Raw genomic sequence first — 25,084 nt, 5'->3', positions numbered from 1 at the left:
AGTTAATATACTATTAATATATCTAATGATTGCGTAAAATAAACAATATTGAATAAACTATACAAGTAGTCAATTACATAAGAAGGAAATACTTAAGAAATTATTCAATTTCTAAAATAAAATACACGAACATATATTAAAGTCCTCGTGAAATAATATCAAAATAAGTCGTAATTCGCAAATGATAAACCCAATGAATATGTTGGACGACACGCAAAGTCGACGAACAATTTATTTAATTTCTGCAGAGATTTCTTTGCAGCGCGGATTCGTTTATCGCATCATAAATTGAATAATCTATACAGACAGGGAAAAGCGTTTAAGACGAGACACAGTCGGAAGAAATCCATTTGTCAAAATTGGAAAGAATTTATTCAACGAGTCTACGTTAGAGATCAGACTGTTAAACACAGCTCGTTACGTCTTCTTTTGTGTCGTGCGACCGATTCGATTTGAATAACTTTCGCCGAAGTATTTCATTCGTACTCTTCGTAGTTGTAAGAAGAAGTGAAGTCATTGAAGTGTTCAGAAACGTCTACGTACGTAGAATCGAGCTTTCTGGAGTCTCTGTTCCGTTCGTTCGTTCTTGCGAGTGCTCGTAAACTTTTTTAATGAACACTCGCCCGGTTTCCAGGTTTCTGCCGTCAGATAAAAAGCCACGTTTGATAAGCAGCAGCCGAAAAGCAGGACGTTGCGGTCGGGCCTGAATGGAAACTGCGATTGTTTACGATACGTGAAAACGAATTTCGTGGACGGGCACGACCGTGCATTTCGCTAATTTAACGGCCAAGAACATCGAATCTCTTTCGTTGAATTGGGTCACACTACCAAGGAAAGTTCGACTAAGTAATTCCGAGTAGTTCGTGTAACAGAAATTGCAACGTTCGATGATAAGAACAGAACGTCGGGTAGGAAATAGAATCGTTCGATCGACTCCGCAAGCTTTCGAAATACCCTAATCGCGGAAGTTCCTCGATGATTCGCTTTATTTGCTATTTTTTACATTCGTCGTTCGTACGATCTAAAATTGCTGTTCAAAAACAGAATTTGGATATAGACTCGAAATATTTTGTTACTTCTGTTTAAAGGACTTTTAATTTGAATTTTAGTAGTACCATGTACATACATAAATTAGAGTTTCTACGACTTGCAAAATAAAGAAATTGGGAATGTTTATTCTAATACTGTACGATTGCTTTTATTTACTGCGAAGTCACTATTTTCTTTGATCAGAGTACAGCGTGTCGCAATGGTAACGCAATCCGACTTCTTTCTGGGATCATTGACACTGAATCATTTCACGAGTGCGTGAGAAACGAACGATATCGGCTATCGATTCATCCACAACGCCCGCTTTGATCTCGACGGAAAGGGTAGTTACGTTCAATTTTTCAATAGAATTTGTACTTGGTTGAAAAGAGAGGTTTTGTAGAGCCTTTATGGTAAATAAACACGCTTCGAAATTCCTTTTACGGATTTTAAAAGCACGTGTCTCTAAATCTTTTTCTGTCGTTCCATTTAGAATCTGTTAGTTGGAGTCGTCAGTTATACTTTTATTTACAGATTCTTATTCTACGAGAGAAAAAAAAAACTTTTTGTACGACATTTTCTCATCATACCTTATGTTAAAAAGTTTTTAATAAAATAAACATTTTTTTCGATTCGCTAGCTCCATAAAATCTGAACAAATGGCTACTGATTTGATGCCACAATCGTTTACTACACGGTTTGCCTTACTGTTAGTTGTACCTACATGGCTTTCTTCGCGCTACATTTCTTAATATTCTTTCAAAGCTTCTATAAATAAATTGCTGCGAATTGTGGACCATTTATTTTTGAGTTTTTAAATATTTTAAAAAAAGGAGAGTGTTTAGACTGCCTTAAACGCCGTGACATTGAATGTTTGGTCGAGTACTTGTGAGAAAGCGTAGCCCTCTGCAGGCGAGTGCGGGAAGTATCACAAAACTTTCAATAGCTCTCTCTTCCGGAGTTTTAGTTTTCTTAAAGCTTCTATAAGTGATTTGTCTATCACAGTTTCAGTGGATTTGTTTCTATTCGTTAAATTTGAAATTTCTCAATATGATTTTCCTTTTTTATGCCACTTAATAATTAATTTCCTTTTGACTATGGACGTTTCACTGCCTTTTACTCATTTTACAATATTATATGTCAATGTAATATCACTTACTAATGTCGAGTATACTGTGAACTTTGAAACTGTTGTGGACATTGCAAATTTGTATATATCATGATTTTAAATGTTCAGAATCGGTATAAGTACGGATACTTTTGTTTAGATTTGTTTAGATTTGCAGTTACATGATAACAAAGTGCGATTTTCAAATAAATATTATTTAAAACGGTAGTCATTACATTATACAGGGTGTTCCGCATTTTTCTGTACACACTTCAGCAGTGTGTTCTATAAGTAACAATAAGACTAAAGTATTATATGTATAACAAAAAATTCATAAATGCTTTGTTAAGAAGTTATGACAAAAATATGAAATATGATGTTTTTTTATTTACTAAACAAACAAATTTACTAAAATTTTGTTTAAACAGAGCAACTACTAGTTGAGGCACGAAAAAATATTTTTAATATAGAATTATATGGATAACTTAAACATTTCTTTATCAGAGTTTAATTTCTATCATTTACCTTGGATGCTGAAGTATTCTTTCTTCGATGATAAGTTTTTGTTGTCATATAATTTTGAACTATTGTTCAAGTTTATGGTCAGTAAATTGCAAAGAAACTCACGATATCGAATGCTTACAAAAGATTGATTTTATTTTATTATAAATTTTTTTTCTTATTTTAATATCCTGAATCTCAATCGAGTTTCACAGTTCATATTTTTGTTATAACTTGCAATTTGTTATAAATAACAAAGTATTTATGGATTTTTTGTTATATAATACTTTAGTCTTAGTTTTGCTTGTAGAACACACTGTTGACGTGTGTACGGAAAAATGGGGTACACTCTGTATATTCCTATTAATAAATTTCTCAGAATGTAGTTAAAAAATATTACTCATCTGAATTTAACAATTGCAAAGGTACGCATCACCTGCAACATCATTAGCGACGGGTTCCATGTGACTGTTTTTTAGATCATTCTGCCTTTGGCTATACAATTACGTTTCTCTCAGACAATTCAAGCTGTTCTCGACGCGGTCCTCCGAAGTCAAGAATGTTTCTATAATCCATTCTTCTTTCTATAACTCATCCAAGTTTACGAATCGAAAATTCGTATTCGTTGTTCGTGAATAAAATTCACTCGACTCGGTCCTGAAACAACCGGCTGTTCTTTTAGATCATTCCGCTTTTGACTATACCATTACATTTCTCTCAGACAGTTCAAGCTGTTCTCGACGCGGTCCTCCGAAGTCAAGAATGTTTCTATAATCCATTCTTCTTTCTATAACTCATCCAAATTTACGAATCGAAAATTCGTATTCGTTGTTCGTGAATAAAATTCACTTCGACTCGGTCCTGAAACAACCGGGAACGACCCGGCAGCCCTTGGTCCCCCCCTGATGGGAGTCGAGTTCTCCGATCCGAAAGTCAACATTCCCACGCAGCTGGCCACCCCCGCGCAAATATAAAAATACTCTCTAAAAATCCGAGTGTCTCAACAGCCCGCGGTGGAAGCTTGCTCCGTGAGGTCATTGACGCCCGGGTTTCGTTCGATCCCGACGTCGACGAGGAGGCAGGGCCCCGCCGGCGGCGTCGGTGTCCCCGAATTCCTCGAAAACCGATCGCCCCGAAAAGAATCGTGCATAGTCGTCGCCCGGCGAGCGGATCTTCCCCGTGGCGATCCGTTGCCTCGATAAACGTGTTACTTCTCACGACCTGGCGTCCGGCAGTATGTATTTGCGCCCGTTGATAAGGAGCCAGTCGGTCGTCTCGGCGCTTCTCGCTCGCACACGGTTCGCCAGAAAGTGCATCGTGTGCTACCGGTGGTGGCGCGCGCATACTCTTCCTGTTGTCGTCTCGCTCGCGCTCCGTCTCCCTCCCATTATGTCATCCCTCTCTCTCCGTCGGTTCTTCAAGATCCTCTGCTCTCTCCGTCGCGCGTACGTCACTCTGGGTCGATCACCCTCCGCTTCTACCTCTTCGTCCGGCCAGGGCTTCTCTCTCTTCCTCCCGTTTCCCTCCGCGCGATCCTGATAGCGGTTCAGCTGGCAGCTGACGTCGTGCGTGTCTCTCCCTTTTTCCCGCCACTCCTTTGCTCATCGTTCTCTCCGTCTATCTCTATCTCGCGACGCTCGACACACACCCCCCTCGCAACGGGACCACGGACCGGGACTTCTTGTCGAATTACACTCGCGGTATTTAAGTTGGCGTTTAGTATTTTTAATTATTTATCGAAATGAATTCGTAACGAATTTAAGTACCATGAACTTTGGTAACGGAAATATATTTATTGGGCCCTTATGTTACATGTTATTCAAGTGACTAATTGCGACATCTCTGACTACACGGATTCACTATTATTTGTAAATCGTATTCGTATTTTGTGGAATATTCTTATTGTATGTGTATGTATGCATGTGAGTACACCGCGAAACCGCGTAATTGTTGATGTGTGCCAAAGCCAAAGCCATACTGTAAATATTATATAAAATATATGTTTAGAACGATATATGAATTTATACAGGGTGTTCGGTCACCCCTGGAAAGAATTTTAATGGGAAATTCCAGAGGCCAATGTAAGACGAAAATCAAGAATATCAATTTCTTGATTGACGCTTCGTTAAAAAGTTATTAAATTCAAAAATTTGAAATCATTCTGAAAAAATTATTTTTAGTTGCGGGGGTGAATTACAATCATTTTTGGTGAATAGACATACCACCGAAATCCTACGCACTTTCGAGAAAAAAATTCCGTACCGAAAATCTAATCTGAGACCTGAATGAATGAAATGGTTCCCCGAAATTTCATGGGAATCTTTGAAATGTCATAACTTCTGAACGGATTGACGGATTTTAAAGTTTCAAAATGCAAACAACGCGTATTTTAGTGAAGAATATGTAGAAATTCAAAAAATGTTCAAATAGTTGCTCCTTAACTCCGTAAAATGAGAAAAATCCCATAAAAATGGTCCAATTTTCAAAAAGCCATGACTCCTATAATAGTGAATATATTTCATTGAAATTTTTGTCTGAAGTAGAGCCCATGAATGCCTACAAAAAAGTATTAGACAACTTTTCTGTAAGGCGCCAAACAAAATTACTAAAAATCAAAAATTAATTTTTAAGATAAATCGATAAAAAGATAAATTTTACGGTGGGAAAAAAAATGTCAAATTGCTCTACAAAAATTATTTTTAGTTGCGGGGGTCAAATACAATCATTTTTGGTGAATAGACATACCCTCGAATTCTTACGCAGTTTCGAGACAAAAATTGCTAAATGCAGAAATTTTTCGACGAAATTAAAAAATTTGAAATCATTCTAAAAAAATATTTTTAGCTAGGGGTGTTAATTGCAATCATTTTTGGTTAACAAACATATCCTCGAAATCCTACTCGTTTTCGAGAAAAAAATTCTTTTCCGAAAATATAATTTCAGGCCAAAAATATCTCCTCGAATTTTCATGCTAAATCATCATAACTTCCGAACGGATTGGAGGATTTTAAAGTTTCACAATGCAAACAACGCTTATTTCTGTGAAAAATATGTAGAAATTCCAAGAATGTTGGAAAAGATATCCCTTAACCTCAGAAAGTTAGAAGCACCCCATAAAAATGGTCCAATTTTCAAATGACCATAACTCCTACAATAGTCAATGGATATTATTGAAATTTAGTTTGGAAGAAGAGCTCATAGATACCTACGAAAAAGTATTAAGCGACATTCCCGTACAGAGTCAAACAAATTTATTAGAAATTAAAAACGAATTTTAAAGAAAAATCAACAGGGTAGGTATCTAAATTTTTCAGCGAAATTAAAAAGTTTGAAATCATTCTCGAAAAATTGTTTTCGGTTCCGGGTGGCAATTACAATCATTTTTGGTGAATAGACATACTTCTACGTACTTTCGAGAAAAAAATTCTTTATTGAAAGTATAATCATAACTTCTGGATGGATTTAAGAATTGTAATGATTCAAAATTCATAATTCTAATTCAGAGCTCTAAAGCCCCAGAATAATGAGCCGAAAATATACATTGGATGTCAGGTCTTTAAACGTTAAGGAACTTTAAACGTTAATAACTTTTTAACGAAGCCTCAATCAACAAATTGGTATTCTTGATTTTCGTCTAATTTTGGCCTCTAGAATCTCCCATTAAAATTTTTTCCAGGGGTGGCCGAACATCCTGTATATGTATAATAAGCAGATTTATTTAATTACACTCTGGAACCAACACCTTATCATGTTTATACAACAAACATTTTGATTTTACAATGTAACAATAACAACATTAACAATTTAGGAGGACTTTTCACTATGGAACTAAACCAATTATTTCCCAAGATGAAATGTTGAAGGAAATAAATTTGTGTTATAAAACACGAATTTTAATGAGGTTAAGAAAACAAGTACTGAGACAAATTTTAGGTTATGTAGTTTACAATGATTTAAAATCAAAATTTTAGTCTTGCAGAATATTTTATTGTTTTGATTTGGCAGTGAACGTAATAATCCGCCTCAACGATGCTCTATTAAGTTCAAATCTGGATTTTGAGACTACAAAAGCATCCATATATTATTATGTTGCAAAAATTTCGCAACATTTTCTCAGTATGGTTTGGGTATTTGTCATGTTGGAAGACAAACTTCCTATTTTTTCTATGGTTGAAAACAAATTATCCTTTAACAACTCTATGTATTTGATTGTAGTCAATTTTCTTTCGATAACACATACATTTTTCGCGCGTTTATTACTAAAGCAACGCCATATCATAATAGAGCCACCGCCATGTTTGAATTACTCCAGTTGTATATTTACCAGGAACGAAAATGTGATCAAACGTTTGTGCTATGTTATCGTCGTTATTAGTTACCAAGCAGTCCGAAAAAGTAGTTTTTCGATTATAATAGTAGTCAAATATATAATTTTGTTAGAAAACATTGATTTGTCTGAGAAGAAAACACTGCGTTTCGAAGGTTCTAGGGTAAACGTCGGGATGTTTCCCACGGTTCTCTTTAGTAAAAGGCATCCTTGCATTCCTCGCTTTGTGGCTAAATTCTTTTAGAAGAAAGTCTCTATTCTTTAGCAGTACGATGTCGGGAACCACCTATCCTCCTCTACTCTTACCTTTTATAAACAGTGTCATGGAACACTCGATAACTATGTGATTGCAAGTCACTAACCTACTTTAACCATGAAGATCCATCGTTTATGTCGAGGAACTATTCAGGTCCTTGACCCAGTCATAAACCTTTCGAAATGCAATATTTTCGTCTTCGAAATACTCTATGAAAATTGAAAGTAAAGGATTTACAAAATTTAAATACAAGCAATTCAAGGATAAAAACATTTGGGGACATATATTTCTTCATTATAAATTATATTTGGCCTTTCTTTACTTTTTGATAAATTTGAGAATTGAGAAAATTAAAATAATTGGAGCTATCTACGTCCAAAATAGTTTTATGATACGTTGACGCTAAAAAGTTGTATTGAAAAGGCTAATGAAGTTGTTCAATCGAGATTTAAATCCAGATTTTTTAATTCTGTAGAGCGTCGATAGATTCTTCTCTCTTAAACCGATTCTAAAACTGATTTTTGAAAAATGGCTGACGTCTACATAGTAATTCGATCGAGAGTCGAATGATCCAAGATAAAACTGTGCAAAGGTTGTTTCTACAGTGTTATCCAATAGGATTACTGGACCGGGATTTGAAAAGGAATCCATGAACGACCCGAATAGCTTAAGGATCTACGAATAGCTTGTAGATCCTTAAGCTATTCGGCTCGTTCATGGATTCCTTTTCTCTAAGCCTGAGTCTTATATTTCAGGAAAGGATTATCGTCTACATGTGAATTTAGAGTTCAATGACTTGTAAGGTCAATTGGAACATCAGTATTGAAACTGGTAGGTTGAAAAATGAAATTTGTTGTCTTAAAGACAAACTTATTTTAAACATAATTTTAGTAGAAATTATTCAATGAAATAAATTTGCAAGTAAATTTAGTAAAGTGTAATTCCATGCACTTTGCATATCGTTTTGAGATGATTTGGAAACGACTAATTTTGGATTTGTACTAATCAATTTTTAAGTAAATTAAAAACAAATGCAAATGGAGCACAGATGGCCCTGCAAAGAAAATAGTAAAGGATTGCAATTGTTAATTGAGGTGCACTTATATCGATGTTCTAGAGATAAACCACCATTTGCAATTTATACTTTCATAATAACTGTTTCTTACACCTAAAAAATAAAAACATATACGACCATAGATTAAAAAATCTTTCTCTATGAAGTTATTTGGGAAACACTGTAGAATATTCAAAAACCATAAATAATTCAAGAAAGTATTAATCGTTAAGTTGCTGTTCTTGGTTACTGAAACCTTCAGAAATAGATACGGTACTGCCTCTCTTCTTGCAATCAAATTGGGACCGTCAGATTTCATTTGGAGAGATTGGGCAAGACTTTGTTCTCCGGAATAGGTCGAATGAGTTTTTAATTACACAGCTGCCGGCCATTCGAGTCGACGGTTGCTCGAACTGAAGAAACATAAATGGCAGGGAAGATTCTGGCGCAAGCACAATGCAACCTCGATTATTGCAGAAAATCAGGGCTGAAAATTCCTGCAATAACCAAGGTAACGAGAAGTAGCCTCGTACGGCGTATCCCCGCTACTTATGGTTCGTGCATAGTGTCACCAGCCTTACTTGTTGCTCAACCACTATTCCCTCCAATGTCGACACAATGCAATAATCGAGGTTCTATTGTATACCTAACATAAATTAATGCGAGAACCAAGGTATTATTGTATTGCATGTTAAGAAATGTGTGAAAGCATACGTAAGAATAAAGAGTCTACAGTTTTCCGAAACATGTATCTAACAAGAAATGTTCAAAATGACCATCTTTGGAACAAATATAACATAAACAGATTGTAAAAAATAGAGCTTCGACAAGGAATGTTATTCCAACAAAGATAATTTGATCTCCTGGACGTGAAGAATGTTTCCTCAAAGGCCATATCTTTCAATTACATCTTCTATATCTTGATACAACGTAATTAATAATTCGAAAATTTCGTTCCACGTAGTTAAATTACAAAATTTCCGTAATTCTAGATTTTACGTATAATAATAATGGCGGTAATTGACATGATGTAGCTAATTCAAACACAGCGTCAACCTGCTTGACAAAATTACGTAACTTACACCTGCCATCTTCAAAAGAATCAGGTAGCAATTTAATTAAAAATTTTAATGAAAATTGCGGAGCATCATGTGTGTCAGTACTTTGTGGACATCGTTAAATTTGAAGAAGTGGAAATACGAGTACAAAGGAAGCTTTCAGGATCTTGGAAGGAAAAAATATAGGAAGATCTAGTCAAATTATGAGAATAATCGTGGACAACACTCACCACAGTAGCCTCTTTGAATGTGTTCCCTTTTCTGTAGGTTTTTCATAGATGATCCAATTGACAACTGAAGTTGTCGTTCACAGCTCGTGCTGAATGTTTCTTCAAACAGGAGTTCGACGAGATCGATGAGCTACAGATCCCACTTATGACACCATGTTTTCTGTTGGATTTTGGGTTATGGAATTAAGTTCAACACTTAATAGTGATTTATTCGAGTGTACGTAGTGAGATTGTACCAAAAAGTTTGCTTTAGCTTTCGAATTAATTCCATTTATAATGGAATTCCTCTTAGGAAGATTCGTAGAAAGAATTGAAGAAGGGGTAGGATAAACTTTCTTAGCGACTAAAAGTGTTAGTTGAAAATGTCGATGTCTATGACTAAGGATGATAGACTAAATCAATGGGTATCCAACAAATATGTATGCAAACAAACGTGCGAAGAAACAAATCTTTGCAGAGTTCTCAGTGGGTCATTAGCGTTAACAAGGGACAGGAACCTTTCTAAAGCAAAGCAGCAGACGGTTATTTGCCTTCGAAGCGTCCTGAAAGTACGTCGACGGTAATAAATTACAGTTTCTCGGATATTGGCTGACGTTTGGAAGCAAAATTGGTCAAAGTTGAAGGGAGGTACATCTTCCTGGAGATCCCGTTTGTCCCTTTTCTTCAGAAAGTGCGAGTGAGATAGAAATGTATAATACACCGATACTTCACAGCAGATTTAGAAAGATATGCATACAGTAATGACTCTTAACATGAACACCGGACGTGATTCGTAAATTAAACATTTCTATCCTTCCTATCTTGGGGCGATTCTCCTTGAATCCCCGAATGTGTTCTGTTTGCTCTATGAAAGATGAACATACCAACACCAAAGCGATATTCATTTTAAAAATCATTACTAGGCGTCAGTTCTAAGAAACTGGTGAGGGTTAGCAACAGGCCAAGTTCCAAAATATTGTAACCAAATAACCTAACCCAGATCTAACCCTGACGTGATTCGTAAATTGATCATTCATATCGCAATCCTCGAATGTTCTCTCTGCTCTACGAAAGATGAATATACCAACACCAATATTCATTTTAAAAATCATTACTGGACGCCAGTTCTAAGAAACTGATGGGGGCTAGCCAAGTTCCAAAATGTCGAAATAATTAATCGTCAGAATCACTGTGCTCTGATTATTAAATTCGGATCAGAATTATTCTGATCGCGAGGGGTCGAAGTTCTTGGGGTGAGGGGAGCGAGGGAGAGATTTTTTGGAACAATCAGAAGTTTCGTCGAGGGAGGCGCGTCGCGTCTGAACTCGCGAGTGAACTTGAGAAACTGGAGAACACGTCGGGGAAAAAGGAAGACGAACGATTCAGGTTCTAGCGGTTGTTGAACGCTCCTCGCGTGACGTAGTATATTGCGCGCGCGTGTGTTCGCGGCGCAGTGACGTAATCGGGGATGGGTGGGTGCATCCGAGCCGTGGCGATAACGACGACGAGGCCCGAGATGCAAAGAACTTCCGCGTTCTTCGAATCAGAACATTTCTTTGGCGCGTCGACGAGCCACTTAAAACGAGAGACGAGGACGCTCGTGCTTCGATCTTCATTAGACTCGCTCCTCCCGAAGTTTATCAGATCGATACTCGTTCCCCTCGCGTCGTTTGACCCGGATACAACCATCGGTTCATCCGACGATGCATATGGCGATCTTTGTCTACACGGAAACATTGCGATAGTCCACCGGGGGGAAAAGGGGAATGTCAATTTTAAAGAAATTTCTGTTTTGGGATAAGAGTAATTTGATTTTTACGATATAAAGGCCGGTTATAAAACGGCGACTCTACGGAAGGATGTCACAGATAGAACCGATCTGGGGAAACTAACGCTTCCAAATGAACTTCTTAGTAATTCTTACGAACTCTGTCCATTCAAATATTTTTTTTTTTGTACAAATTTAATAAACGCGGGGTAATATTATAGGGAAACTTATTTCCAAGGCTTTTACTAATCTGAAAAATTTTTCCATTTTTATTTTCCTATTGTCTTCTAAGATAAATGAATCGACTTTAATTATATGCAATAACATTTAAAAATCCTAAAACACGGTAGTTTTTCGTAAAATTGTATCTTTCTGCCAGGAGTTGTACTGTACGTCCGTGAGAAGTTGGCTAGGGGGCACTTTTGTCACACGACTCATCGTCGGCTCGGCCAATAGCGACCGTGGGCTCGCCAAACTCTAGAGTGCAGAACCAATCAGGCCCGCATTCCTTTCGCTAGCCAACTTCTCGTGTATACACAATACCAAACCGTATAACTCGAGACTAGATGGAGTCAGTGAACATGTAGATAGATAATATTTCGCGAGGTAATCCGCGTCATTGACCACGGTTAATTAATCGGGTACCTCGGTAATTGCAGATTAGCGAAATTTCGATTGGAGATAATTAATTAGGGGCAAGGGGCGAGCGTCTAATTGAGCGGAAGACACTCGACGACTATTATCGAATGAATGTTTTGTGGCAACGTGATTACTCGAACGCGATTAGATTAGAGAAATTTCGACGACACGTGCATCGAAACGACGATAATTGGCGAGCGTTTCATTGAACGATGCGATTTATTTTGCAGCCGTTAAATTCGGACGCATGTCGAAGAAGCAGAGGGAGAAGGTCGAGGACGAAGTTAGGTTCCACAGGGCACAAATGAGAGCGGCCTCTGAGACGGCGCCCGATAGCAGTGTATTTGAACATCAGACCCCGAGCAGTTCGGATCAACACCACCCCTACAACGGCGGGTAAGTGATTGAAACCACCCTCGTTCGTTCCGACATTCGCCATCTTTTAACGTTAACACGTTCGACTGTGTCTTTTTACGACCCTTGACGCGTTGCTTCATTCGTTGCTGCACGTTTTATCCTATGGATGAAGAAAATTCTGATCTAGATACTTTCGAGTAATAAAAGACAACAGTTTATACGTTACGTATTAAATAAATATTAAAATTTGTAATTTAGATTAGAATTTTCAAATGTTTCAAGTAACAACTTTATTAACGTTTCACGATAAGAAGTTTTCTTATAGTGTCTAATACGAACAAGAATTATAATACACTATCACAAGTATAAATAAGTTCTATACTATTCACACTTTCTTTCTGTCCATAAGTAATTATTTTTAAAACATTTTATATGGGATTACTCTTACTGTATTTAAAAATAATTACATATTCAGTGTTTTGTATATTTTCTAAAGGTGTCTCACGCATAGAGCCTAGGCGTTGCTGAATGAGTACAGTAATTGAGGCTGACAACTATTCTAGTATGTGGAAACAATTAGGCATACGTAATCAACAACATCGATTAGACACATGTTTAACTGTTCGGTCGCATAAACGTCACGTATACCTAAATTGCTATACGTTAATATTATTGTTTATCTATTAGAATATAATTTTGTATATCTCTGATTTTACCGTAGGAAGAAAAGATATTTTATCGGTGAATTGATCCTTTCTTTAATCTTTATTCAGTCAACCCTTATTAGTATATACATTTAATTTCTCTTATAATTGACTAATACTGATAAAGGTAATCATAGAAAAGCTTCGTTTCCAGAACATGTATTTATACCTCAACCCTACAGTTTATTTTTATAACTTAACTCTTTATATACATGGGTTGGAGAGAGGGGATGAAACAAAATAAAAACATGAAACACATTTATTTATATTCTCCAGTAGAACACACACTTGTGTTGATTTAAGATCCTTTTTTTAAAGCTTTATATTTTTAGAATTTGAAAAAATCGGACTAGTTATGTCTACCATCATAAATATGTGGTATTCTTGCAAGGTGTTGCAAACGTAATGTGCAAATCATTCTAGCAAATAGCCACTGCTGTATCTGAGTGCACATTTTTTCTGGTGTAGTCACTATGCTGGAAAGAATTAAAAAGAATGAAAACAAACAGGTTGTAAATATGTATAGAGCAAGAAGAATTTGAAATAAATTAAATTACGTGAACATTAAGGTATAAAAGAGGTAGCATAATCAAAGAAAACAAAATTGTCAATAATAGAAATAAAATTATTCTATTTGCTTATTAAGTATTGACAATTATGAGGTAAAAAATTTTTATAGATATATGTTTTCCAAACGAATCTTATTTTTGGCTGAATTTATGTACAACACATTAGCAGCTCTCACATTCCTACTTCTTATATTCATTATTATACTAATTAATGCGCTTTTGAACAATTTTTAAGAATATATCAACTGTGAGGAATGTCAAAAACCAAAAAATGTCTAAACTGGAGATACTGTCAGTGTTTTAGAAGTATTGTGTATCTGCTTTAGAGATAAAATCGAATAGGTGAACCCTTAATTATTTTGAAAAGTGTAATACAATGTGTGACGTCATTTGTGGAACGACAATTTTTCATTTTGCTATTACACGAAGAAAGAATTGTTACTGAAAGTGATTTCTATAGACAAAAATCGAGAATTGTTCACTGTTACATATTGTCCAAAATGTATTTTTCAACATTTGTTGATTTAAGTATCAGTCGACTTGTTAGTCATAAAGATAATATGAACTGCTAATGGTACATTCAAAAAATACTAAATGCTTTATCAAATTCATTACTTGTTAGATAAGCTTATTTTGAATTGCATTAGACTAAGGGAACAATAAATTTTTAACGCCGTTACATGTTACAGTAAAACTATAGACTGTGATAAATGTATAAAAAAGTTTATGTTCATAAAAATTACCTGAAATTTCATAGAAAGATACTTTATTCTTTAATTTATTCAAATCATATAAAAAACCTAACGAAGGCCAGAAATAAGTATCAAATCATTAAGTACCAAATTTTATCATCAAACTGCTATCAATTCTAAAACTTTTAGCGTTTAATACTTAATAGTAATTTACAGTTATAAAAGTACACGTATACCCTATAACTTTGCAATATTAATGAAAACCAAAACTTCAATAATCCTTTAGGTATTAAGATTGCTAATTAGTTATAGTAAAAAATATTTAAATCTATCTTTAATTCAATATTGGGGTTGAAAATATTTAATTTCGAATAAATTTTGTGAAAGTACTAATATTATAAAAACAAATTCAAAAGGAAAAATCAGTACATACAAAATACAATGCAACAAAAATTTCCATACAATTTTAAAATAATTATTTCTACCATTGTGTTATGGTCTACTTTTAAAACTAATCTCGACCTAGCGTGTGTTTATTATTTTCCACGATAATTAACGCAAAAAACTGCGTATAAGGCGAAATAATAAACAATTGAAGGCAATGTAGCAAGGAAAAAAAGATAAATTCTTTTCGGTTGTGGGGGAAATCTGGAACGAAGATTTATTCGTCGACGTTGCGAACATAAAAGTTTCATATTCTTATTCGCCACAAGTCATAAATAATAATTTTCGCAGTTAAATATTACGCTGTGCTTTGTATTCCTTTCCGTGAAAATGAATGGTGAACTAGTTTGAAATACACTGACTGCTGTAAATTTTATTAGTCTTGTAAAGAACGTCTGCACGTATGTACTATTTTTCTCACGTCCCATATTCGCAATTTAAAATTACTATAACGTATATATAAGTAACAACAGTACAATAAGGAAAATATTAATTTTTACAATTCATCATTTTCTATATTTATTAACCCCTTAATGTTCATGCCCGAGTCTGACTGCTTTGGAAAACAATATTTGTTTAATCCAACGGTTTAAGGGATGAAAATATTTTGTTTCCCTCAAATTATACGTTAGATACAACATTGTAATTAACAAAAACCGAATTTTTAGAAACAAATCCGATAAAGAAAACTGATCATTGTTGGTTAACCCGAAAAATATGAGCGTTAAGGGGTTAAGCTTTGGCACGAAATGTTGTCTAGACCTATCATCTTTAATATTTTTTTTTTATTTTTATTTATATAAGGTCGCATTAACACCTGAGGTCATGAGCAACCATCAATAACTTACATATTCTTATTTTAGATCATGTTATATATATTAATGTCCTTTAAAAAACTGGTAAGTTTCATTTCTGATTTGTGTTTTCCTCTGCTATGATGAAAATCATTGCATTCAAATATAATATGTTTCATACCGAAGTCTACGTTACTAAATATTTTTAATATTTGTTGTTTTCCATATGAGTACAATGTTCATTGATACAACACAAAATAAGCGATAAATTCAACCGTTTTATATTTTTATAATTACACGATCGTGAAAATTTCCAGAAAATCGACCAAACTTCCCTCGTACGTGCCGAGAAATGCAATTTTCCACAGAATTTTCAAAATAATAATTGAGAACATAAAAACTGCGTTCGAAGAATCGAACTCGTTATCGATTGCATAGTTGTAACCTCGTTTCGATTTCTTCGCTTAGGTACACATATGGCGGTAGTGAATACGCTTCTCCCGGTCCCGGAACTGGCGGATCGGGTTATTACAATCATCAGGCGATGACGAACTACGAGCTTAGCGCCGATTACGTCGACAGCACGACGACCTATGACCCGCGACCGACGCAGACGCAGGTTGCGGACACTGTCGCCCCTGATACGCCCTCCGCTGTCACCGCGACTGGGGTACTTCCCAGCGTGGTCACCACCGGTGAGTACACCCATCGAAGAACCTTTTCCATTAATAAAAGGAATATGAAAAATAGTAACCAAGCACCGGGGTGGCTTTCGGGTCCCTTCCCCTCCTATCCCTCCGGTGAAAGAACACGTTAATTTTATTTTATTTCCGGTGAAATCGACTCACGTCTATTACTATACCACGAGAGATTGAAACGTCCAGTGGTACGATATAGAAAAATAAATATCAGTATTATCGTATCCGAACACACAGAGAGAATTTAAACAGTCAGAGGGTAGGAAAATTGATATATGTTTTAGAGTCGTTAGACTACCGGGCGTTTAGATTTCTCGTACCATTGCCGATTTAATTTTCGTGTACCACCTGCTTTGTGTTAACCCGTTCTCTCGGCGAGAATTCTTTTCTGCTTTGTCAGGTTCCACGAGCGTAGAGAATCGAATATTCTCTTGTCGCTCGTAATTTCATCCGTTTCTCAGAACACAGACAACGTACTAACAATTTCGAAGCAGAGACGAAAATGTGACAGTGAGGATGGTAATCGTAACAATGAAAATTCAAGTAGTCGATTCATACTTTATACATTTTGACTGAATATTCTTCTTGGATATTGCAAAAAGAAATATTTTTAGAGTTACGGTGACGCGTGACATTGTGTTTTTTTATCTCAGTGAATGTTTACAAAATGTTTTACGCGTTTAAAGTGTGCTCAAGCTGCGACAAACATAAAAAAAACTTGCCACGTATATTTTCAATTTCGATCGAATGGAATATGAAATTACACGGTTGCCAGGGCGAAACTGAAGCTGTGCCAACTCGAGGAGTTTATAGTTCCATTAAAGTTTATTGTTAGCGAAGGAGCGGTAACAAGATGTCAATCGATGAACAACCAGCGCCAAGTAGTACTGGTCCCTTTCAGTGCCACGCGGCTGATACAATTACTGTGTTTATCACTGCCAGTTGACTGCACGGTGCATTCGGTGAATGATATTGATACTGTAGCCTGAAGTAACATTAACAGTCATAAAGATACGATTGAATTGCCGTTTGAGGAGCGAGCTGATGTTGTGACAAACGTCTCTTTAAGTGAAGAACATTACGTAAATATCTCAATACGCTACCATCCTTATTGGGACATACTCCCGTTACATTGTTTAAAAAATCGCGAATTAACGTGTATTAACGAAAATCAAATTGTGGATAATCGTTGGATCCATTCGAACCAGTCTCCGTTGATTCGCGATACGAGTAACATCTGAAGAATGAACTTCGATTCGTGCGAAGTCGAGTTCCTCTATCGCCAACGATGATCATTCAGGCTCATTAACCTATTACATCATTGACACAAGACAGTCCTCTAATTTTCCATAACTCCCTCATATCGACTATTGCTTCATCGCCCGCTAAGTGTCTACCACTAGGGATGGGATCAAGCTCAGTATGTCGGTTCTGATACTCGAGTTTCACTCTATTTGCATACTACTCGTAAGAAGTAATACTTTACACTCTGCATAATTTTATTTTAATGTTTGCACTTGTAAATTAGTTTAAATCTTTCCGTCTAATCCGTTCCCAAATAGAAGATAAGAATCCATTATTCGGAAACGAGTCAAGAGATAGGAATAGAGAGACGAGACTGCTCGGATAGCTTTCTCCAGTACGTGAATTTTAGTACTTTTCGTGCATTGGAGAACTGGAAAACAAATGATTTAAACAATAAACAATAATTGATTTGGATAATCGCCATGAATGTAGTGAAACAAGTGGTAACTATTGCTAACCACTTGGATGGATATTTTCTAGGCGGTCATCCACGCTGCAGAGAGTTGAGGACATTTTTAGATAATGGAATACTTATAGCAAAATACCGTAAACGCGAATAACAAAAACGATTTATTAATTTACAAGCCTCGTATCGCTTTAACTGATAAACAGTATATTTAAATGCGTGAAATTAAACTTTCTTCTGCATATGTATTGGTACCTAGTTATTTATTACGATGTTACAGAATGTTTCAGAAATTGTTAATAAAAATATTTCTAATGTCAGTGAGCATTCATCTCTCGATTCCTTTTATATTCTTGCTTATTTCATCTCAGTCTTCGACTTTTGAAGCATGTCTTTAGTATAGTGTTGGTTTTGTGGTAAATTGTGATGGTCAGAGTCACGTTTGACTTTTGCAGAAGAACTATTAAAGAGAAGCAGAAATATGACTACGAATACTTAAAAAATTGTTAATAAAAATATTTCTAATGTCAGTGAGTGTTCATCCCTCGATTCCTTTTATATTCTTGCTTATTTCATTTCAGTCTTCAACTTCTGAATTATTTTATGCTAAACTATGATGATCAGAATCAAGTTTGACTTTTCTAAAAGAACTATAAAATATTATGAAAGAAATGTTCTGTAAACGAACTATGTTGTATTTGACAAAAGCAACACCCTCTGTATCATTTACACGTGAAATCGAGATCTCTAATGTACAGTCTGAAGCTAGTCGCAAGTTGCTTGGTTCCATGAATTGTTTTGTGCTAAAGTATGATGATCGGAATCAAGTTTGACTTTTCTAAGAGAACTATAAAATATTATAAAAGAAATGTTCTGCTCAATGAACGAAACATGTGGTAATTGACAAAAGCAACACCCTGTGTATCATTTCCACGTGAAATCGAGATCTCTAATGTTCAGTTCGAAACTAGTCGCAAGTTGCTTGATCCCATCCCTATGAATCGCAAGAATAGAGTCCGAATCCCCAACGAAGACCCAACGTCCTCGAACAGAGTCCCATCGAATCGATCTTCCGTGCGAACAGAACCCAGCCCCGTTTTCGACCAGAACTCGAAGTCGCCCCGCGTGAAGACGCGGAGAGCGCGAAGATAGGCGAGAGAAAACTAACAAAAACGAAAAGAAACGAACGGACCCGAGTGAACTCTGACTTTTCGCGTACCAGGAAAGTCGCTGTCTGCATCGACGACCGGAAGCAGTACGGGGGGTAGTGGTGGAGGTAGTAGCGGAGGCGGTGGTGGCGGTGGTAACGGTGGTGGATCCGGTGGTGGTGGCTCGGGTGGTGGAGGGAGCGGTTCTGGCACCGCCGGTGGTGCGGCCACCACCGGCGGCGGGGGCGGCGGTGCCGGTTCTCTGAGCGGGGGTGGAATCGTTGCTGTGAAGCAAGAGACCACCGTCGAACTTGCCAGCCTGGGCCACGGCTCGTACACGATGGTCGACTCAACGACCTTTCTGAGCAGTCAGCAACAGAGGGTCAGCAATCCATCCGAGGACGACGAAGTGCCGAGTCTGCCCAGTATGTCCCATGCGAGATGTGAGGTTACGTTTGTGTCCCTTTGCATGGGCATGCAGCGCGCTTTTTTCACTCTTTTTTTGTTTTTCTTTTTTTTTTACCCTCCTGCGTCGTGTATGGAGTTCAGTGTTGTCGATGCTCTGTTGTTTTTTTTTCATCATTGACGGTGGGAGAGCACGTTTTCCGAGGACAGAGATAACCGGGGGCGTAGGCCTCTAGGGGTGGCGTGGGTGGAACGGTCGGGAGGTTTCGGGGATTGAAAGGGCACCGCGTACTGGCATTTTTTATACGTATAAAATCTATACCGTGCTGGATAGATCGAACATGGCTTCGGTAATTATTGTAGGTCGAGTGTTTTCGAAACTGTAAGAGTTAGAGTATTAGGTATAATTAGTTATAATTGTTGTAAATTTTTTGGTCGATCTATGAGTTTAAATATTGGTACGACTTTTGGAATCTCTTTGGATTCATAAACTGCAATGTTTCCCATATATTGGCTTCGAAAATATGGAAATATTGCAAATATGTTTTATTAATTTAATATTAATTTCAAATACATGGTAAGTATCGCTCGTGAAGAAGACATCAACGATATACAGTAAGGAGCATAACTGAACCAGTAATCACAAGTTTTGTATAGATCGTTATTTACTGCTAAGAATATAGGAGAATATTAAAAAACGAACATTGTAGTTATCTTTATCACAGTTAAAGGTAACATAAGAAACTTTTTCAGTAATTAATGTCTTCTCGTTTGGCAATGAAAAAAAAAATAAATTGACTCGGTTTTGCACCAGTTCGTAAAAACAATGTTTACATGGAATGTCGTAGCAATATGTTTGCACCTAGCAGTTTCAAATTATTACAATATGCTATTCTACATCTTAGCACTCAGTTGCTCACAATCAGTCGAACAGAAAAATACGCAAGTATGTAATCAAGTATTCTGTAGATCCAAAGGAATCATAAAGATCCAATTACGGACGAATAATATGATGGGAACAGTAATAAAAAAAGATGCATTCATGTTAAATTCACAAATTTAAAAATCATTAACTTCGATACAAAATTTTAAAGGATATTTTATACATGAAAATTGATATTTGTATTTTACGTGAAAATACCAAAATATGAACCATAAAGTACGATATATTACAATATTAAATTACAACGTAGATATTCGAGAAAATATATTTGAAAGTATGTTTTAACTTGCATGTAAAGTAAAAAGTAATGTTTGGAATGCAAATAGCAATTGTTATATTCTTCGAATGTTAATAATTCGGTAAAATAATAATTGAGAAAGTTCTGATGCAAATGTTTGCCAATTTAATGTCGAGTATAATTTAGGTAAACATAATTTATATCTGCTTTACGTCTCCATCTATACAGAAAAGAATACGCCATATTTGCCCGAAGCATTTTTGTTTCTCGCCAAAAACAAACTAAATTATTCAGATGACCTGTATCGAGTACCTCACTGTGTTATAAATGCATATCACGCGTTTAAAAATAAGTCGTATGCACCGATAGAACAGAAAACACAGATTTTTCGAACAAAGTCAATTTTCATTTTACTCGTTTTACTTTTACGTGCTCCTAGATTCTTCAACGTCCTGTTCGTACGAAGTGTCTAAATTCCACTAGATAAAATCAAATCCTTACTCTACTCCGAAGAGCAGAAACCAGTATGATTTAGCGTCGAAGTGAGTTTGATCAGTACTTTCAAAGTCAAGCGCAACCGGAGCGAACAAAAAGAAACAAATACGAAGGTTTGGATTTCCGTGCGCCAATTTCTTGCACCGAAGATCGTTAGGCGTTCGCTGAAGTCGAAGCGAAATTGTTCTAGTAACCGTAATAATTGCAGAAGTTAATAACGAGCTCGACCAGATTACCGCGCCCAATCTTGTCACGGAGAACGTGCTCTTGCATTCCGACTCGTTGCATTCTAACTAAAGCAAAAAACGCATACATTGGAACGCCAAGAGAGGAACCCGCTACAGCGTTCTTTCTTTTTAACGATCACTGTCGCTTACGTGTTTAATACTATCGTTTTAAGCAATCGTTATACAGAATGTGTTTAAAGAGCTGTCAATTTTTCTGTGTTATATTCGTTGACGATGATACACGTAGCCGTTTCAAAGAGTAGAGATACTAGTTGTACGTATTGCCTGAACATCTTTTCTGTATAATGGAGGGGGGACAAAATTTCAACCGGACGTTTCGATTGGCTTTCGTAGATCCTGCACAGATCAGCGAGCTGCTCTCAAAAACGATAGCGGATGCATACGCAAGAACGTATCTGCTGTCGACGGAAGAGATCCAGGAGTCTTTCCGGAAGCCGCACGATCTCTCCAGATTGATCTACTACAAGAACATGGCGCACGAGCAGCTGTGGCTCGAGTGCGCCCAAAAACTAACCGCCGTTATCCAGCAGATCATCGAGTTCGCCAAGATGGTTCCTGGATTCATGAAGCTCTCCCAGGACGATCAGATTGTTCTATTAAAGGCTGGTAGGTAATCCGAGTCTAAGTCTGCGATGGAAATTGGAACATGGAGCGGACGTAACTTCGTTACGAGCCCAATTATAATTTACTCTTGTATTATTTAATAAAGGACGAGGATTTTGTTGCCAATTCTACTATTCCTACGGTTTAATATCGAAGAATTATCATACTTCTATGGAATCCATTCGTTGATCTTCGTTCCCTTTTCCATAGATAATTGTTATTTGAACATCCTTTTCTTCTTTTTATTCTAATGGTTCAAAATGACCATTTCACTTTTTGACCTGTAAGAAAGTAAAGGATTTGAATTTATACATATTTAAAATGTTTTTACTATTTGTGACAAAAATAAATTATTATTTTTCATTAGCAAAACACTGACAGGTGTGATGTTTTCACAATTATTTCTGGCAAAATTTCCTACCACCTTGTTTCTTTATGTATCTCTTTTTGCCCAATATCATAACAATCATAAAATGGATAATAATAATGTATGAAGTTAGGATAATATTTAAAGTAATAGAGTACGATATTAATTATACAAAAATTTAATTCCTGGGATGTCATAATACCACCATATACGTTAAAGGAGAATGGGTGGAGTGTCTATTATAACCATTGAGTTGAAACAATTGAATGGATTTCAATGAATCTTTATATTCCAATTTTATGCTTTCATATTAGACTATGATTAAAGTTTGAATAGAATCGGTCCATGAATAATGATGGTTGATTCTTGTAACTTTTTTTCCTGATACAAGAATTGTTTATTTCTAAAATTTAAACAAAAAAAGTGTTTAACTAATTTTAAATTAATCTTAGATTGATTCTTGTATCTTTATTCTGATATAAGTAGTATTCATTTGTAAAACTGAAGAAAGAAATTTTTTAAATTAAGATAAAATTACAGTTTACATGAAAAAATTGGATCAACTTATTTTATCTAACAAAAGAAAGTTAAATGAAATCTTGAAAATTACACATTCATGCCATATTTATACGTTATATGTTTCGGAAAGTATTGTGACGTGCGTATTCGTCTCTCGCTAAATTTTTCACTTTGAATCGAATATTGTGTGCAAGGGACGTGAAATTGCGTTATCTGCGAAATAAAAGAATCTCGTTCTGAATAAACCGACGGGACGGTTCGCGATAACGACGCAGTTTCGTAAACAGGCATTATGCAAAAGTAAATTTTAATTGCGCGCGTGTGAAAGGGTGTAAATAGTGCTCGAGCTGAATAAACACGCAGTCGCATGTCTTATCTGGAGGACAAATTATGACAGGCAGTCAGATAAAATTGTAATTCCATGTTACTTATCCATTGAGAACTCGCCTTAGGAGTTTCAGTTTCTAAGACCGTTTAAGCGCGCCCGGGGTAAATAAACGTGTGTACGAAGTTACGAAGAAACGAGACTGTAAATTGGAAAGCGCGAGTTTTACAGCATAAATGCACGTAAATATATTTCGTGCATTGCATTCAACTTTATTACTCGAATAGATCGAAATATAGAATAACAATATACAGGGTGTTTGGCTACCTCTGGGTAAAATTTGAATGGGAGACTCTAGAGGTCAAAATAAGACGAAAATCAAGAATAACAATTTGTTGATTGAGGCTTTGTTAAAAAGTTATTAACGTTTAAAGTTCCGCTTGTAGAACGGCAATCTGCCAACAGCTGCGCACGCGTGATAGTGGTTCTCACTCACAAAACTGTATGGCTGTCGATATGTCACAGACGGAACTTTAAACGTTAATAACTTTTTAACGAAGCCTCGATCAACAAATTGGTATTCTTGATTTTCGTTTTATTTTGACCTCTAGAATCTCCTATTAAAAAACTTGCCAGGGGTGACCGAATATATATTGTCTGTAGCAGACCAGCAATAGGTAAAGAACTGGCTCTAGATGTCAAAATAAAACGAAACTAAGATTTCATTTAGTTTCCTCTTTATCTTTTTACAATTTTTCATACAATTATATATTAAAAAACTTTTCATTAAAATTAATAGGATAAAGTTAGGATAATTTAAATTAAGAAGAAAAAATATAAACTGCATAACAAATGAATCTACCAAAAAAATGAATACTTATTCAGAAATAAATTACAGAAAATTAACTAATATGGCAAATCGTGAGAGTACAATATATAAAAATGAAGTCCCACGTGTATTAATATGTAAATTTACATAAATTAGTTACGATTGGTTCCAATGTTAATAATTTTAATACAAGATTGATTTCCAATATTAAGTTTTTGTTTAAATATTTGATAAGAGTTGTTGGTATTATGGTTAGCTAAAGGAATTAATTTGTACCCGTTCCCACGAAATAATTAATTGTTTTTCGCTATGTTTACAGGTTCCTTCGAGTTGGCTGTGCTACGTATGAGCAGGTACCTTGATCTTCAGCAGAATTGTGTCCTGTACGGCGACACTATGTTGCCACAGGACGCGTTTTATACAACGGACACGGCGGAAATGAAGCTCGTTTCTTGCGTGTTCGAATTGGCCAGGAGTATTGCCGAATTGAAGCTCACGGAAACGGAGCTGGCGCTTTACAGCGCGGCGGTTCTGTTTAGTCCCGGTTGGTAAAATTTTTAACGCTCCTTTCATTTCTCCCTAAACCATTCAAAATTATTCTTTCATATAAAGTAAACTGGAAAAGAGGACCGAAGAATTCGTAAAGTCAAAATCATACAAAACGAGGCAAAAGAATATAGAGTCACAGATGTCTACAGACATCCTGTAAATTTAAAGTACCATAAAAAAAATATATATTAAAATACTATAAGTATTAAATTGTTCGCTTTGATGAAATAACAAACTTGTTTACCTTGGAACATCAATGAAAACAAAATACGATTCCACGAAATGCACCCATAAATATCACAAGTATATTCAAATTTACAAAAATGATTTCTATCCTTATATTAGTGTTATAAAATTGTTTCTCTTATTATTTGATTAATATTATACAAATAATAATGACGAAAGTATTTATTAAACGTGAGATTTATTAGTATTGTTTATTGACTGGTTAATATTAATATCAAATATAATAAAATTAAGAATAATTTTATTCATTA

General features: G+C 35.8%; 1 protein-coding gene across 1 annotated transcript in view; it reads left to right on the top strand.

Annotated features, from left to right (window-relative positions):
* Positions 1-25,084, top strand: part of LOC122400324 (probable nuclear hormone receptor HR3) — a 68,004-nt gene that overhangs the window by 35,738 nt on the left and 7,182 nt on the right. Inside the window, exons 3-7 of the mRNA XM_043401718.1 lie at positions 12,180-12,345; positions 15,978-16,204; positions 19,141-19,509; positions 21,729-22,001; positions 24,358-24,582. Coding sequence (XP_043257653.1) covers positions 12,180-12,345; positions 15,978-16,204; positions 19,141-19,509; positions 21,729-22,001; positions 24,358-24,582 — 1,260 coding nt within the window. The remainder of the gene's footprint in view (positions 1-12,179; positions 12,346-15,977; positions 16,205-19,140; positions 19,510-21,728; positions 22,002-24,357; positions 24,583-25,084) is intronic.

Source organism: Colletes gigas, unplaced genomic scaffold (assembly GCF_013123115.1).
Source record: "Colletes gigas isolate AHSC1104 unplaced genomic scaffold, ASM1312311v1 Colletes_gigas_Sc00017, whole genome shotgun sequence".
Taxonomy (NCBI): Eukaryota; Metazoa; Arthropoda; class Insecta; order Hymenoptera; family Colletidae; genus Colletes; species Colletes gigas.
The sequence above is the reverse complement of the archived record's forward strand: the minus strand, read 5'-3'. Positions and strand labels throughout refer to the sequence as shown.